The sequence below is a fragment of the Microtus oregoni genome, unplaced genomic scaffold (genome assembly GCF_018167655.1).
Source record: "Microtus oregoni isolate MIOR12 unplaced genomic scaffold, Mior012 000001F_ref0000356, whole genome shotgun sequence".
Taxonomy (NCBI): Eukaryota; Metazoa; Chordata; class Mammalia; order Rodentia; family Cricetidae; genus Microtus; species Microtus oregoni.
This window is the reverse complement of record NW_024543060.1, coordinates 18,123,662-18,141,472: the sequence shown is the minus strand read 5'-3', so window position 1 is coordinate 18,141,472 and position 17,811 is coordinate 18,123,662. Positions and strand designations below refer to the sequence as shown.

Sequence of the window (17,811 nt, the reverse complement as noted above, 5' to 3'; positions counted from 1 at the left end):
GTATGTTCTAGAACTTAGCCTTTCTGTTTCCCTTAGCCAACTGTGTTTAATTTTAATGTATTATCTTTATGTCACCTTGGTTTACCTTAAGGAAAAGTACTGACAACTTTTTGAAATATGTTAGCCTTTGATTTAAAAAAAATAAATTAATGTTACTAATTTATCTCATTGGGAAAATTCAATTTTCAAATATGTCATTAAACATAATTTTCGAATAACTGAACTAATATGTAATGTTTATTTTTATCTGTTTCTTGTCTCCATGTTTTACTTTTATTCGTCTTGGAATTCTTCTCTTAAACTCTTAGGTATTTAGTGTGATTCTGTATATATAACATGTTTCTCATTACCAAGATGACTGAAAATATCAAGTGATTAGGAACAATTGCTAATATATCCTCTGCACAGTGAGTTGCTAGACCACCCTCAGCACCCTCTTTCCCCCAAGGGAATATGGAGTACTTCATTTTGTATATGAATTTGGAGAAGCCAAAGCGGAGTGGGGAAGCAGAGGTATAAATATGTTTCAGGGAGAGAACTGAATTATAAAATTGCTTTGTGTAGATAAGAGGTGAATTGTTTTCTTTTTATGAAAGGAACTACTACTTAACCTTTTGTGGGTGGGGTGTGATTCCTTTGGAAATTAGATGAAAGCATTGCACTTGTTAGGAAGCCCTTGTGACTTAAGGTTTAAAAATTTATGGAATATGGGTATGTTAATGGAGCTTCTTCATAGGGAAAAGTCATAAATAATGCTGTCTTTGATAGCACTCTACTAATAAGGATAAACTTTAAAACATGTTGCTTGAACAATCGTGTTAAGAAACTGACTTATAGATGTATTCATAATTTAGATGAAACCACTAAGGCACTGAGAAGTGAAAGACTTGTTCACATGCCCTATCGACAAGCTCTGCCTCACCTGGTGGGTTACAAACAGTGAGTCTTGCCCTCACGGCAGGTCAGGGAGGGTAGATGGGTTAGAGTTGTGAACATTTAACGTGAGCCTGCGTGGCGTCAGTTTCCCAGTTGTGTTTAGTTCTTGCCTTGTTGCTTTTTATTGGCGGACAGAGGAGAACTACATTGACAGGTTTAAAAGATGACCTGATACCTGTCTTGTCAGCGTAGAGGGTCATCACAAACTATGATAGGAGGAAATAGGGTGGATTATAGGACAGCCCTTTAAGTTGGGATCAGGTGTGGTCAGCATAGTGCAGCTGTGAAAAAGACACTTTAGGTTGAGTGCAGAAAACTTGATGCCTTTTGTGTCAACATTGGAAAGGGCAACCATGTGCAACTGTGACTGTATTGTTGGGGGATTTCTGTAATTTTCTTTTAAAAGGTAGAGGTTATTGACATAAATGTAAGGGATAATCTTGTGGTTTTGTTTTTAAGCATTTTTTTGAGATAACCGATGATCAATTTGACTTCCATACATACTGCATGAGAAAGATGACCCTTCGTGCTTATGTTGACCTATTGAGATTAGAAGATACTCTCAGAAGACACACCTTTTATTTCAAGGCTGCTAGATCAGCAATTGAAATATATTTGAAATTACATGATAATCCTTTAACCAGTGAAAGCAAGCAACAAGACATAAATTCAGGTAATGAAAAGATTTTAAAAATATATTAAATTTCAGAACATTATCAGATATTAACATATTGCATAGGAAAATTATCAACAAATGATTAAGGATATAAAAATATTAGCTGGGCGGTGGTAGTGTACATATTTAACCCTAGCACTCAGGAGGCAGACACAAGCAGATCCTTCAGTTCAAGGCTAGCCTGGTCTACAGAATGAGTTCCAAGACAGCTAGGTACAGAGAAACCTTGTTTCGACAAAAGAACAAAAGAAAAAAGAAAGAAAAGGTTAACTCAGTTATGCACTATATACTATATCAGATTGTCTTATCTCACCCTATGTTTGTACAGCTATTAACAATAAAAGAGTATGTTGTAAAATGGATGAGAAGACAGTATTGGCTATTGATACATTAGGAAAAAGTCTGGGAGACTTCAAATAAAGTCAGGGCTGATGTTCTTTAGCAGATATATCTCGGTCAACCCAATGAGACGACTTGCATGCCTCCTCCTACTCCCCAGTCTCTCTGCCCAGCTGCCCTCAAATTCTTGATTTTTCTGCCTTAGCCTCCTAAATGGAGTTACAGGGATGTGCCACAACATCAAGCTGTCTGTCTTGATTTTGTTTTCAGTAACATCAGTTAAGAAAGAACATAAATGTCTGTGGACTATTTTCTTTTCTTTAAGTAGTAATTAAAAAAAAAAAAGACTTTTGAGGCTTGTGAGATGGCTCAGCAGATAAAATTCTTACCATATAAACCTCATGATCTGAGTTTGGTTCCCGGAACCCTAGTAAAGGTAGAAGGAGCGAACCAGTTCTATAAGATTGACCTTTGACCTTCACACATGCACTAGGGTATACCTCCCCTCCAGTCTTTTTTTTTTTTAATAATATTTTATTTTATTTATTTTTTTTAAATATTTATTTATTTATTTATTATGTATACAATATTCTGTCTGTGTCTATGCCTGCAGGCCAGAAGAGGGCACCAGACCTCATTACAGATGGTTGTGAGCCACCATGTGGTTGCTGGGAATTGAACTCAGGACCTTTGGAAGAGCAGGCAATGCTCTTAACCTCTGAGCCATCTCTCCAGCCCCTCCCCTCCAGTCTTAACCTCTTTACCTCTCCCACCACAAGCACAATGTTTTTGTTTTGTTTTGTATCTCTGTGTTGCCCTGACTGTACTAGAACTCACTCTGTAGACCAGACACTGGCCTCAAACTCAAGAGATCCACCTGCCTCTGCCTCCTGAGTGCTGGGATTAAAAGCATGTGCCACCACTACCCAGTCTAATAAATGTTTTTTTTAATTACAAATTTAAAAGCTTTGAATACTTCAGGAAAAATACACATTCTTACAACTTGTAGTATCTGCTTTACTGACAGTGAGAGTGCATCTGCTATATTTCACTCACTGGACTGCCAGTGTTCAGATGGAGGCCCAGTATGTAGTAGCTCAGAGGTATAGGTTTTATTGGCTACATTCTCTCACCCTTGAAACACTTGGTACATGATTTATGACTTGAAACTGAGGGGGATAAAGTGATTTTCCTGTTATTTATTGTATAGGAGACTGTGTTTGTTTTCCGGTTGTGAACTGTCTTGACAAAAGCAGGTGATGGAACTGTATCCAGGTTGGGGTCCATCATAGCAGGGGAGCCAAGGCAACAGGAACCTAGAGCAACTGTTCACAGTCCACAGTCAGGAGCAGCAAGGATGTCTGCATAAATACAGTGCTCAGCCCTTTCTCCTTTATAATACAGTACGGGACCCAAGCCCAGGAAATGGTGTTGCTCTTCCCACATCAGTTAACTTAACCAAAACAGTTTCCCACAGATATGCCGATAGGCCAACCTCGTCTAGACGGGTCCTTATTGAGACTCTTCCCAGGTTACTGGAGATTGTATCAACTTGACAGAGGCAGGGTTGAGCTAAGTAGTTTTAGTTATTAATGCAACCAGCATTTATAGGCTATCTCTTGTGTGCTGTGTTTGGTTAGCCACAGGAATATACTTTCTAAAACCTTTTACATAGTTACCTCCATCCCTTCCTAAAAGAAAATTATATCGATAGTATATATTATAGAAAAGGCAAAACATATAAGATGGGAGTAACCATGTTTTACACATTTGAACATTTATAGAAATCCTGTCAGCCAAAGAACTGAAGAAAATGCTTAGCAAGCAAAGAAGAGCCCAGAAAAAGGCTATGTTAGAAGAAGAGAGAAAGCACATAGAAAGGGAACGTCAACAGAAACATCAAAAGAAAAAAAGAGAAGAAGAAGAAGAAACTGCCAGCGGTCATAAGGAAGAACTTACACCTGAAAAGCTAGAGAGGGTGAGTTGAGTTTACAACTAACTGTTTATGGTAAAAGTCGTGCTGTTTGATCCTGTTCTGGCTATGATTTATTTAAATGTTTAAGTAAGAAACCACTTTTGTTATTTCAGGTCATTATGAGAACCCTGGTTACTATTTGAATGACAATATGCAAATTTTGGCTAATGTAAAATTATATATAGAACTATTGTAGACCAGAATGGGGTCCTCTAAAGGCACATTCTAACTCCCAGAACCTGCGAGAGTGTGTACATGGCAAAGGGCAATTAAGGTTGTAACTAGCTGTAGTTAAGATGAAGAGATTAACTGGAGGATCCAGCCATTGAAACAGGTCCTTTGCATATATCTTACGGCTTCCCGAGTGTGTGGATGAATGGGTCAGTGTTTTGTGCTTACTATATATATTTTTATTATCCCTTAGAAGCCTATTTGTTTTCTAGTAAGAGACAGAAAGGGGGTGGACCTAGATTGGACGGGAGGTGGGGAGGAACTGAGAGGAGCAGAGGGAAGGGGTTCTGTAATCGAGATGTATTCTGTGAGAGGAAAACAATCTATTTGAGAGAGAGAGAGAAAGAGAGAGAGAGAGAGATATCAGCCTGAAATGCCCACATGGCCAGCATGGCCAGATAAGGCCTGTCACAAATGGGACATAAGGATAGGGTGATGTGCTGTTGGCATTCAAGGTGGAAGAGGGCCAGAGTCACGTGATGTGGGTCGCTGAAGGAAGTAGAAAAGGCTTGGAAATGAATTCCTTCCTAAGACCTGTGAAAGGGGATACAGTGCTTCTGACGCCTTAATTTTAAACCTGCTGAGCAAATGGTGTGGGACTTAGAATCTACAGAATTGAGAGGACACCAGTGTGTGAAGTTTGTTGTAGGAGCAGTGTATTTTCATCTTATTGTTTACGTGCGTGCATGCGTGCGTGCGTGCGTGTGTGTGTGTGTGTGTGTATGTGTGTTAGGGATGGCTTACAGAGGCCAGTAGAAACCTTTGGCTCTCCTGGAGCTGGCCTTACAAGTTGTTGTTAGCTGCCTAACATGGTGCTGGGAGCTGGGTCCTTTAACAGTAAGTGCTCATAACAGTTGTGCTATCTCTCTACCTTTTGACTATGTACTTTGAATTTATTTACAGGTGAGAGTTTTAAATGTTTCCGTGCTCATTTTGGCTTTATCAAGAGCTTTTTTTTTTCGTATTAATCTTTTTTTTAAATTTTTTAATTTTTTTAAATTTATTTATTTATTAAAGATTTCTGTCTCTTCCCCACCACCGCCTCCCATTTCCCTCCCCCTCCCCCAATCAAGTCCCCCTCCCTCGTCAGCCCAAAGAGCAATCAGGGTTCCCTGCCCTGCGGGAAGTCCAAAGACCACCCACCTCCATCCAGGTCTAGTAAGGTGAGCCTCCAAACTGCCTAGGCTCCCACAAAGCCAGTGCGTGCAGTAGGATCAAAAACCCATTGCCATTGTTCTTGAGTTCTCAGTAGTCCTCATTGTCCGCTATGTTCAGCGAGTCCGGTTTTATCCCAGGCTTTTTCAGACCCAGGCCAGCTGGCTTTGGTGAGTTCCCGATAGAACATCCCCATTGTCTCGGTGTGTGGGTGCACCCCTCGCGGTCCTGAGTTCCTTGCTCGTACTCTCTCTCCTTCTGCTCCTGATTTGGACCTTGAGATTTCTGTTCGGTGCTCCTATTGAGAGCTTTTTGAGGGCCAGCCTCAATGCTGTCTCAGGGTTCAGAAAGAAAGCTTCAGTGAGCAGAAGGCTAAGGGTCTGAGGGTGAGAAATGAATCTCTCACGCCATACTTCTTCGTGCCAGTTTCTTTATTCTGCCATGCTGCAGTTTCTAGTTTATATACACACACAATAGCAATTGTCTGGTAATCACAAAGTTACAGAGCTTGAATTTCTCAGGGTCATAAAGCAGGTAAGAACTGTTCCAAGAGAGTCAGCATCTTTATGGCCCTGGGGAGACATGACTAGGACACCCGGGCAGCGCTAAAAGCCAAAAGGCTGCTTTAGGAGGCTTTAAATTCTAAGAGGGGAGAAGGGGAGTTCATGCACGATACTATATTCTTAAGTATGATTAATTAAATTCTAAGAGGGGAGGAGGGGAGGTCATGCACAATACTATATTCTTAAGTATGATTAATTAAATTCTAAGAGGGGAGGAGAGGAGGTCATGCACAATACTATATTCTTAAGTATGATTAATTAAACTAGAGGTTTGGAAGCACATGGTGATCAGCAGCCTCTCTCTGCCTGCCACACTGAAGGCCTGTGATCAGCGTCAGAGTTGTTATGGTGACCAGTGAAACTGCAAAAGAAAACGTGTGTCATCTGGTCCGCGTCAGCATTTTCACCAGGGACTTCTCAGATATGCAAATTACATCTATCCCCCAAAGTGGTTAGAACAAGGAGGCTTTATGGTTATAGAGTACAAAATCCCACTGCCCATGCCCAACAGAGGTGCTTGTCCTAATGCAGTCCATGTGAAGGGGATTACCTTCCTCCAGAGCTGGCTAAATAAACAATGACTTTTTTCTGTTATCTCTCAGGTTAGGACACAGATGGTAAATTTCTTGGTTAAATTCCTGTATCAGTAAGCTGAGGTGAGTGAGGGTAAGTGTAAGGAGTTAGAAGCTTTTTGTAGGGTTAGAGCAGGGGTCAGCTGTGGTTAGCACTTTCCCAAGTCATCTGCAGGAGAATTTGGGACACCCAATCCCCTTATCAGGAAGGGCTAAGAAATAAACTTGGACATGTCCACCCCTATCTTGAAGGCTCCAAATGTGATCTCTTTGAAAGACTCCTCTCCTGACCAAATGTCCTGCCAAAATAAAAGATAATTGCAGGGAGCTGGCTTTCTTCTAAATACTTTTTTAATTGTTCATATTGAGATATACATTTTTCTCCACTTCTCCCTTCCTCCCGTCTCCCCTTCTACCCTCTCCCATGTCCCTCCACCCCACACTCCCATTTCCTTAGGAGATCTTGTCTTTTTCACCTTCCTATGTAAATCCATGAATATCTCTCTTAGGATCCTTTTTGTTGTCTAGGTTCTCTGGGGTTGTGGCCTGTAGGCTGGTTTTTCTTTGCTTTATATCTAGAAGCCACTTATGAGTGAGTACATATTGTATTTATCTTTCTGGGTCTGGATTACCTCACTCAATATGTTTTTTTCCTAGATCCGTCCATTTGCCTGCAAATTTCAAGATGTCCTTAATTTTTACCGCTGTGTAGTTCTCATTGTATAAATTATCTCAGGGAATGGAGCAGAAATTAGACTGTGGGAACCAAGGTTTTAGATTGTATGACTTAATTTCTCACCCAAGGTCCCACAAAGTGGGGATAGGTCACCCAATATTCCAGTTCGTAGGAAAAATGTGCCCAATAATTTATACACGCTGAATCTTTTGGGGCAGCTCCTACTCAGAGAAAGAAAGTGCTTATGGCTTCACAAGAGTTCTACTGTAAGAACAGTCGTTATACAAAAGGTGATAGGCCCAGCATCATGTGACTCGGTTATTCTCCATCAGAATGCATTCATTCTGGTGGTTAACCTTCCACTCTATCAGCTGAAACCTCACTGCATAATTCTTGTAGACTGCAGCAGGGCTGTATAAGAAAGTATACAAATGTATATCTGTACATGTTTATATAAAACTTGAAATGAACTTCGCATGTGTAGCTGTTTTGTTTTTGTTTGTTTTGTTTTGTTTCTCTGGGTAGCTCTGACTGTCCTGAAACTTGCTATGTAGACTAGGCTGGCCTTGATCTCACAGAGAGAGATTCAACTGCCTCTGCTTCCCAAGAGCTGTGATTAAAGGTGTGTGCCACCACCACCTGACTATACCTGCTTTCTAAATACAAAAATTTTCTTCTCTGCTTCAAAATAGGTTGACAATCCATTAGAAGAAGCCATCAAGTTCCTCACTCCTCTGAAGACCCTTGCTGCTGATAACATTCATACTCACCTGCTGGCATTCGAAATATATTTTAGAAAAGGTAACAAATTGTTTTGACTAAGGTTTGTATGCTTATTATTGTTTTGTTTTCAGTGGTGCAGGGGGTTGAAGCCTGGGCTTCACATAGGCTGGGCATGTGCTTCTTTACCCAACTAACACACTCTTAACCTTGAGTACAGCTTCTAGCCTGTATAATGGTGATCTCACTTAGATCCATTTTTGCTTTTTAGAGCAACCTTCCACAGAAGATTCAATTCCCTTTTATTTTTCTACTCAAAAATTTGCTGGGCAACATATTAAAATATTATAAAATCCAGTATGAAAATATTTTGAACAATTACACAGATTGTTTACATGTTTTATGTCAATACAAACTAAAGTTTTACATTTGGGAAGAGGAAATCTCGCTTGAGAAAATGGCCTGCGGAACATTTTCTGGTTTATTGTGGAAGACTCTAGCTCACTATGGGCTGGTGATTGTTTGAAGTATAAGAAAGCACACTGAGCAAGCCAGTAAGTTCCTCCATGGTCTCCGCATGATGATGAGTTCAGCTGTAAGATGAAATAAACCCTTTCCTCCCCAGGTTGCTTTTGATCATGTGTTTTATCACAGCAGTGAAAACCTAGCATTTATGTGAAGTATTTTTTTCTTCTTCTTTGGTTTTTTGAGACAGAGTTTCTTTGTATGGCCTTGGCTGTCCTAGAACTAGCTCTTTAGACCAGGCCGGCCTTGAACTCACAGAGATCTGTCTGTCTCTGCCTCCTGAGTTCTGCGGCTAAAGATGTGCACCTCCTAGCCTATGTGAATCAACTTTTAAAGATTTTCTTAGGAAAGCAAAAATTGTCTTAGATAATGCAAATTAACTTTGATTTTTTTCTCACAAGTGTGTTTTAAAAATTAAGTTTTTAAATTGAATTTAAGTGAAGCTAAAATAAATGAAGAAGATAACACACAAATACTGATAACATTTTTTGATGTGTTTTTCTGGCACAGGGAAGTTTCTGCTAATGTTGCAATCTGTTAAACGAGCCTTTGCCATCGACAGTAATAATGCATGGTTACATGAATGCTTGATTAAGTTTTCTAAATCTGGTAAGTATGAGGAGGGAGTGTTTATCCATATGCAGCTATGAGAAGCACTGTCAGCCATCCTCCATTCGCCAGGCAGGAAGGAGTCTGCAGAGATACAATCTAATCAAAGTTTGCCTGATAGCAAATGGTAGTACACCTGTGATTTACCAATAAGATAAAATTAGTGCATTTGAGACTATACTGTTTGTTTCAGAGGGGCGATAGAATAATTTTACTCTGGATATATAGATTAAGCTTAACACTAATTATAAAAATATTTCAGTTGATTTTTTTTCCCCCTGAAAGGATAGATGAAAAACAAATTCAAATGTTTTTGTTTTTGTAGTATCTGATCATAGTAATCTTCCAGACATTGTGAGCAAAGTTCTAGCTCAAGAAATGAAGAAAATATTTGTCAACAGAGATTTGTACAGCTTTAATGAAGATTTTCTCAAACACAATGCTACCTCTCTTCAGCATCTACTTTCAGGTTTGTATTTGGAAAAGTGTACGTCTAATTAATTACCAGAAAGAAAGAACATAGAACCATTTGTATTTTTGGTTTTTTTTTAATATCTATTAATCTATCGATCTACCGATCGTACAGTGTCCTGCCTGCATGTATGCCTGGGCACTAGATCTCATTAGGTTGGCTGTGAGCCACCACGTAGTTTCTGGGAATTAAACTTAGGACCCCTGGAAGAGCAGTGCTCTTAACCACTGAGCCATCTCTCGAGTCCTCCTTTCCCAATTTGTATTTTTGACCTGGCCAAAATGTTCTTGTTAAAAAGGAGAATAGAAGCACCACTCTTGGAATTGATTCACACAGCAACGTAGGAAAGCTTTTGTCTATCTTACTGAGAGTTGCACCATCGGTGCTGGAGAGAGGCTCAGTGGTTAAGAGTACTGCTGCTCTTGCAAACCCAGGTTCAGTTTCCAGAGCCCCACATGGTGACGCACAGCCATCCTTAACGCTAGTTCCAGGGGACCCAGTGCTCTCTTCTGACTTCTGCGTGTACCAGGTATGCACACAGTACACAGATACATATACAGGCAGAGCAGTACACATAAAATATAAAAATATTTTTAAAAAGTTGCACATTAACTCTGCCTTTTGATTCTATAGTTATACTTTTGTAAATAACTGAATCCAACTGCCATTGTGGGGAGTAGTTGTTCTTAGATGCTAGTGCAGGCAGATTACAAGGTTGAAACGACTTTAGTTGACTACATACACAAACCCTGGCTCAAACAAAATTAATGCAAAGAAAGAAAGAGCTTTCAATACAAAGATATCTACTGAAATGTATATAAAATCTGGGGAAAGAGAATGAACAAGAGTGTGTTTCGTGATATGGGAAGCAGTGGTAAATGGTAGAGTGGAATCAGGTAGTCATTTAACCCTTTAACACAGTGTGAATTCCATTGAAATGATTTATAGTAACAATGAGTAAGAGGTGTATTCATTTATTTATATATTTATTTTTGAGATAAGGTCTCATGTAGCCCAGGCTGACTTTGCAGCTGCTTTGATCACACTTACCCAGTTATCTGGTTATAAATAACTTTCTATATACATCAGCAGAGACCAGTGAACATTAAATCTCAACTATGTAAAAATATGCCTGGGAAAAGGTCTGAAAGAAAGTTTATACCAAAACTTTAATGTTGTCTTTGGATACTGAGATTATGAGTAATTTTTTCTCAAATTCTTATTGCTGTTATTCTTTTTTATTTTTATTTATTTATTTATTTGGTGGAGGGGGTTTAATGCCATTGGGTTGGCTTCTTATAGCCAAGGATGACCTGGAACAGCTTACTGCGTCCACATGCTGAGTACTAAGATTAGAGCCATGGTCACCACATCTGGTTTTGTGTAGTGCTGGAGAGTGGACCCAGGCCTTCATGCAAAGTTAGGCAAACAGTTTACCAACTGTGCTACATCCCTTGCCTTGTGTTACATATTTTGTGTCTTGAAAATTTATTTGTGTCCCGTGGGGCATTACTCTGGCAGCTTGAGGGGTGAGAGCCACAGCGTGACGCTGAGTTACCTGGGAAGCAGACTCTGGGACCAGCATCGGGGTGCAGATCTAGTTTAATGTGGAAATTCACTGGTGTATATACATTTACTATCCAGTCAGCTAAGGACACATGACGTTGTTATCCCATGAGTCCGAATGGCATCCACACCGTGGCATGTGAGGGTATACATGAGGAGCAGCATATCCTGGCAGTGTGCCCTGGGACAGAGGGCTCTGCACCATTCTGTGTGTCTCCAGTGTGTTGGGACCCCATTCTGTGTTGTCTAGTATACCAGAAACTCAGATCTGCTCAAGCAGCCTCAGGAGCCATTTGTGTTTCTCATGTTCCCTGTGTTTTAGAGACATCATCTGGACAGAGACTGTTCTCACAGTGTCCTGTTTGTTTTGGAAAGGGTTCTAGGCTTCTTACACAGATTGCTAACATGTCAATGAGAACTAGATGAAGGATGGTAGAAAAGTTGGAGGTAAAGTGAAAGATATACCAAGTTTAACTGGGCTCTGCTTTTTTTTTTTTTTTTTTTTTTTTAAATTTTTACTGAGCTCTACCTTTTTCTCTGCTCCCCTCCCTGGACTGTGCTCTGCTTTAAACCATGTAGATAATTTTGCCTAAAATTGTGTAGATAATTTTAATCTAAGCTTTGTTAAAGAAAATGTCTTCATTGTAATACATGTGGAAGAATTAACATTTAAAAAAATTACATTTCTAGGTAGAAAGAGCAGAGAAGAATTTTTCTGTAAGAACAGAGGACGGGCTGGAGAGTTGGCTCAGGGGTTAAGAGCATTCATGCACTGCTCTTCCAGATGATCTGAGTCAGATTCTCAGAACCTATCAGGAGGCTCACAGCCACCTAGAACTCCAGCCCTAGAGGGATTAACACCTCTGGCCTCTGTGGGTGCCTGCACTCAGATGCATAACCCCCCCACAGACAAAATTAATTAAAATAATTTATAATAATTAAATAAATAATAATAATTTTTAAATAGGTTGCTGCTGTTTGGGGTCCAGCCTCCAGCAGCACAGGGCTTTGATAGGAATCATGGAGTCAGCGAAGCTAAACTTTTCTATCTGATTCATGTTAAGGAAAAAGGCACTCACAGACTCTACTGATGTTTTCCTCCTTTATTCCAATTCTTGTTATTCTCTCTCTTTATTCTCTCTATCTCATGTTGTTTTACAGCTTTTATGCCCCGACAGAATCTTCCAGGCAGTACAAGAGTCAAAACAGTTGCATTCCATTTTTCAAGTGAATTATTATAGATAAAAAATATGTTTTTAATCTCCCTCACATGATCAAACATTTTATGTATTACAGATATTAAACAAATTATCCCAGGAACCCAAGCAACTTGTTATAGATTAACCATGTGGCAAGCAAGGTGTTTTTGTCAGGTCTCTTACTGGCAGGCTGCATTTTACAGTTACAGAGAAAGGACCAATCACTTAATCACAAACCTAAACTTTCATATATGAAAAAGAATCAGTCAGCTCTACTTGAATGGATGTAAGAATTAATCATCACTTTATTTATTTATTTATTATGTATACAATATTCTGTCTGTGTATATGCCTGAAGGCGAGAAGAGGGCACCAGACCTCATTACAGATGGTTGTGAGTCACCATGTGGTTGCTGGGAATTGAACTCAGGACCTTTGGAAGAGCAGGCAATGCTCTTTTTTTTAAATTAATTAATTAATTAATTAATCTTTTTTTATTGAAAAAAATTTCCGCCTCCTCCCAGCCTCCCATTTCCCTCCCGCTCCTCCCACTCTTCTCCCCCTCCCCCTACTCTTCTCCCCCTCCCTCTCCAGTCTGAAGAGCAGTCAGGGTTCCCTGCCCTGTGGAAAGTCCAAAGTCCTCCCCCCTCCGTCCTGGTCTAGGAAGGTGAACATCCAAACTGGCTAGGCTCCCACAAAGCCAGAACATGAAGTAGGATCAAAACCCAGTGCCATTGTCCTTGGCTTCTCAGCAGCCCTCATTATCCGCCATATTCAGAGAGTCCGGTTTTATCCCATGCTTTTTCAGTCACAGTCGAGCTGGCCTTGGTGAGCTCCCAATAGATCAGCCCCACTGTCTCCATGGGTGGGTGCACCCTTAACTGCTTGAGCCATCTCTCCAGCCCTAATCATCACTTTTGGTCATAAACCAAACCTAGCAAGGAGAGTACGTCAGCCGGCCTGTAATAACTGGGCTGCTTTGTTCTTGTTCTCTGACCTTGAAAGAGTTCCGCATTCAACTATGTGCTGTTTTAAAACTTTAGATTGTCTTCTTGGGTTTTTCACCTCAAAGTTATTTAGCAAACATTAAGGTTAAAAAAATTTAAATGAACTGGGCTACTGAGACTCAACTGTTGGTCATTAACTTGCGCTACAATCCATGCAGCTCCTTAGGTGAGACTCAGACCCTGACTGTGAAACATATCCTTGTATTTATTTTTATTCATCAAAGCACTATAAGCTCTCATAATTAAATTAAACAGTACAGCCTAGGGAGGGGCCATCTCGGCAATTCACAGGTAAAAATGCCCAGTAGAGTAGGTTGTTTCCAAGAGATAAACACACAATATTACAGACAGTGGAGATCTCCCCATGTCCACTCACCATGCTAGATAGCAGAGAAAGAGAGCCGCAGCAAACATGTAAAGGCACAGCAGAAACAAAAGACATTCCAGGGTCTGCAGTCCTGTGGCTTTTCCTAAACGAAACTGGCCCATCAGAGGATTCCATTCTGCTGGGCTGACTTTGGACCTCCAATAGCAACTTGCTGCTCCTCTGGCATGGCTCACCACAGTAGGTGAAAGTAATTTTTTAGAAGACCAGGATGATAGAGAAATGATTTTTAAAATATTCTAAGGAAAAGGAAAATTTCTACCATATAAAAATGAAAGATGGGGGCTGGAGAAATGGATCAGAGGTTAAGAGAATTGACTGCTCTTCCTGAGTTCCATCCCTAGCAACTACATGGAGGCTCGTAACCATATGAATGATACCTGATGCCCTCCCCTGACATGCAGGCCATTGTACACACAGAACACTGTACATAATAAATATGTCTTAAGAAAGGAAAGATGAATGGAGCATTTATCTAACTATACAAACTCAAGAGTCAAAACCTGAATGATCAGAGAAGTGAAGGAGAAGTGGCCAGTGACCTCTCTCCTTCCTCAATTCAAAAGGGCTGAGACTTTTTCTAAGCCTCACCCTACTACCTCCTGTGCCTCTAAAGTTCTCAGTCCTCCAAAGCCTCTATGGCTAATTTTGGTCAGCTAGTAGCTAGCTCCACTAGTAAGTAACTTTATTGGCAGTCTTGGGGGTGTCAGAGTACAATTAAAATATCCCAAAGAAAAAGAAAAGCTCCTTTAAAAAAAAAAGTCAAGATACCATTTTATAACTAAGTTAATATGTATAGAGTTTTCAACAAAGAAAAATAATGTACATTAATAAGAATACAGTAGGAACATGAACATATGCCATATCGTTTTCAGGACACATATGAAGTGTGTTTTGTTTTACTTTAAATAGCTTTTATAAATTACTTTCTTTGTGGAAATATCTTTCTTTGACTGTATTTCTTTGTGGCAGTAATTTATTCTTTAGATGCTTTAGTTTAAGGTACTAGCATTGTAAAAGTGGTTTTGAAAAAACAAAAACAAGACCAAAGAGTGGTTTTGGCTGTTGTTGATTATATAGAGTAACCCTGTACATTTATATTTTGAGTCACATTGTTTCTAAGCATAGAAGTTGTCAAATTTGCCTTATTTCAGTAAGTGTTTGATAACTGTCTGAGGGAAAAGCTTTAATAATGTTTTGTTTTAAATTTTAATTTTAAAGTTTTATGTGTATGTGTTGGTGCACACGTGTGTGCAGTACCTATGGAGGCCAGAAGAGGGTGTCAGCTTGCCTGGAACTGGAGTTACAGATAGTTGTGAGCTGCTGTGTGGATGCTGGAAACTAAACCTGGGTCCTCTGTAAGAGCAGCAAGTGCTCTTCACTGCTCTTCGGATAGCTTTGTCTCGGTAACTCATGCTTTCATTGTAGCCCAAAGCTTCAGTGGGATGTTACTGAACAGGAGGAAATTAGGAGCACATGTCATAGTTGGCTACCCAGAGCTGGTGAATGCCAGCTCTAGCCCTCCACTAGATGATTAAACACTGTAAGCCACATCTGACTGGCCAGTATAAACTAGATGAACGTAAGCCTTAACAGTTGTTACTCATCTTGAAATGTCTTGGAATTTCAGGTGCTAAAATGATGTATTTTCTGGACAAGTCAAGGCAAGAGAAAGCAATTGCTATTGCCACTAGGTTGGATGACACTATAAAAGACAAAAATGTGAAGGTAAGATTCTTCACAGGCTGATTGATAGGTCTTGCACTATCTCACAAAAAGTGTATCTCTACAACAGTTCTAACTCGGTTAAAATGCTCAGCCTGGATGCAAATCTCAGCCCCACCTGTTACTAACTGTGTGACTTCAGGCAAGTTAATGTTTGTTTTCTCGTTTCAAAAATAGATGTGCAAGTGATACCTGTTGCACAATTGAGTTAAACTTAACTGAAATAGCAAAACATGAAAAGTCCTTCCTCCTGGCTCATACATAGAGCCACTTAGTAACGTGAACTGTTGCCAGTAAAGGACACTTCCTGATATGGTGGTGTGTGCCTGTAATTCTGCGACTCAGAGTGGAAGCAGGAGCATCTGAAGTTCAGAGCTAGCACTGGCTACACACTCAGTTTGATGCTAAGCCGCCCCGATAAAACAAAAACTAGAATTATCTTTTTAAGGCTTTTGAGTGTTTTCCTCTCATAAATTTTTTTTGGGGGGGGGGCTGCTTGTTTGTTTATTGGGAAGGAGAGTGCAATGCCAAGAATGTGGAGGTCAGAGGACAACTTTTGGGATTTGATTCTCTACTTTCCCATATAGATCCCAAGATTGAACTTGAATTGTCAGGCTTGGCAACAACTGCATTTGTCTGCTGAGGCATCTCGCCATTCCCTTTTCCCCCTTTTGAGACAAGATCTTGCTATGCAGTTAATCTTGGAATTAGAATCCTACTTCAGCCCCCTGTGATTGGAAAGGCCTGTGCCATCACAATCAGCTCCAAGTTGGCGTTTAATGTTCTTTATTTGTAGTGAATGCTTACTGTAGATAAGAAGGGACTGAAGTCTTTCTTGGGGTAAGGAATAGGTTGTGTCTGTTGATTAAAATCATTAGCAAGCTGCTTGTATCTTTGTGAATTGATGTGTCCTCCTGTGTCATTAGACTCTTACAAAGGTTTCCGAGGCCCTGCTGGACGGCAGCTTTGGGAACTGTAGTTCCCAGTATGAAGAGTACAGGAAGGCCTGCCATAACCTGCTTCCGCTTACCTCTGCCTTCCTGCCTGCTGCCACTGAAGCCACACTACACCGAACAGCTGACCATGAGTTCTTCAAGTGTGAAGTTTGAAATCTTGTGCAAAGTTTGCTCTTACAGATTCAAATTTGAATTCACATCAGGGTTTCTTTTCTAATGTATATTTTATTGGTATGAAATGAAATATTTGGATAGAAGTTTTAAATGATGTATTATGTGAGCTTATTTTACGCTCTGTCTGGCCTCCAATTTACATAGACATCTGTTACAATTGCTTGTTTATGCTTGTACAGTCTTACACTCCTGAATTAGGAGTGTTGTTGCTTCTGTATTATACTTAGTTGCTGATTAACGCATAAACATCCCTCTTAACACTATTGTTTATCCTAGTTTCAGAACCTGTTTTGATCTCTTTATTGGCTTTTTTATTTGATTTTTTGTTTTTATTTTGAAGTGTTAGCTTTATGTTAAAAAATAGCCATATTTTCCATTTTGGTAGTTAACATGATTCTCTCTTTTTACCTTAACTTGAATGATTTCTGTTTCCTCCTTGTGTCATTAGATTCTAATAAAGTAATATTCTTTTGTGACACTTTATGGTTTAATAAAGGTGCTCCAGTTTTTATGTTGACGATGCAGAATGTGAAGGCTGGTCTGCCTCTTAGTCATCTAAGCTGACCATGAAATCTCTTGTGTGTTTGTTCTGGACTTACAGATCATCGTGGAGCAGTTGTGCTTTCTTGATTGATTGCTAGAGAGCTAGTAAGTAGCTTATTTTGAGAGATTTTCTTCAAGGGAGCATGATTGGGCAGAGTACAGACTAAAGCGGCACTCTCACCCTCACAGCCATGTTTAACTACTTGGTGAATGCTTAGATCTCTCAAATGAGAACTTAAACTATAATTAGTTAAGCTATAACATGTTGTTGATCAGTATTTGGGGGCGGGGACACCTTGCCATATCATATAATGAATCACTATTTCTCAGCTATATCAATGTCTAACTCCACTGTCTGATACAAATTCAGAATGGAGATTTTAGACAGTTCTAATTAAAATGATTTCTCGTTATCTTTCTAGAAACTTAGTTGCTGAGAGGAGAAAAACTAACTGTAAAATAATTCCAGTCTCGACAATTCCACAATAAATTATTTTATACAAAGTTGTTTGTTTATATCTGTTGTTATTATGTGTCCATACTAGAAAAATATTTTTAAGTTTATAGAAGATGTGGTTATTGATAACCACCTCCCAGATATGTTTTGGTGCTACAGCAGCTGGGATTCCTTTTGGTGTTTTAAAAATTTAGAAATAGGCTAGGAATGATGGTGTACTCCTTTAATCCCTGAGTCGGAGACCAGTCTGCTCTGCGGATCGAGTTCCAGCCTACCTGGGGGCTACATAGTGAGACTTAAAAACCAAACAAACAAGCAAACAATCTAATGGATACTTGTCATGAAATATT

General features: G+C 39.7%; 1 protein-coding gene across 2 annotated transcripts in view; it reads left to right on the top strand.

Moving 5' to 3' along the window:
- Naa16 (N-alpha-acetyltransferase 16, NatA auxiliary subunit) overlaps nucleotides 1-17,482 on the top strand; it is a 52,601-nt gene extending 35,119 nt beyond the window's left edge. Inside the window, exons 14-20 of one of the 2 annotated variants that reach the window (XM_041669738.1) lie at nucleotides 1,396-1,609; nucleotides 3,736-3,929; nucleotides 7,816-7,924; nucleotides 8,879-8,977; nucleotides 9,303-9,446; nucleotides 15,237-15,334; nucleotides 16,258-17,482. In XM_041669738.1, the coding sequence (XP_041525672.1) occupies nucleotides 1,396-1,609; nucleotides 3,736-3,929; nucleotides 7,816-7,924; nucleotides 8,879-8,977; nucleotides 9,303-9,446; nucleotides 15,237-15,334; nucleotides 16,258-16,440 (1,041 nt within the window). In that variant the 3' untranslated portion in view covers nucleotides 16,441-17,482. Of the gene's footprint in view, nucleotides 1-1,395; nucleotides 1,610-3,735; nucleotides 3,930-7,815; nucleotides 7,925-8,878; nucleotides 8,978-9,302; nucleotides 9,447-15,236; nucleotides 15,335-16,257 lie in introns of those variants that run through there. The other variant, XR_005975976.1, reaches the window with a different exon arrangement.
- Nucleotides 17,483-17,811: the final 329 nt, after the last annotated feature.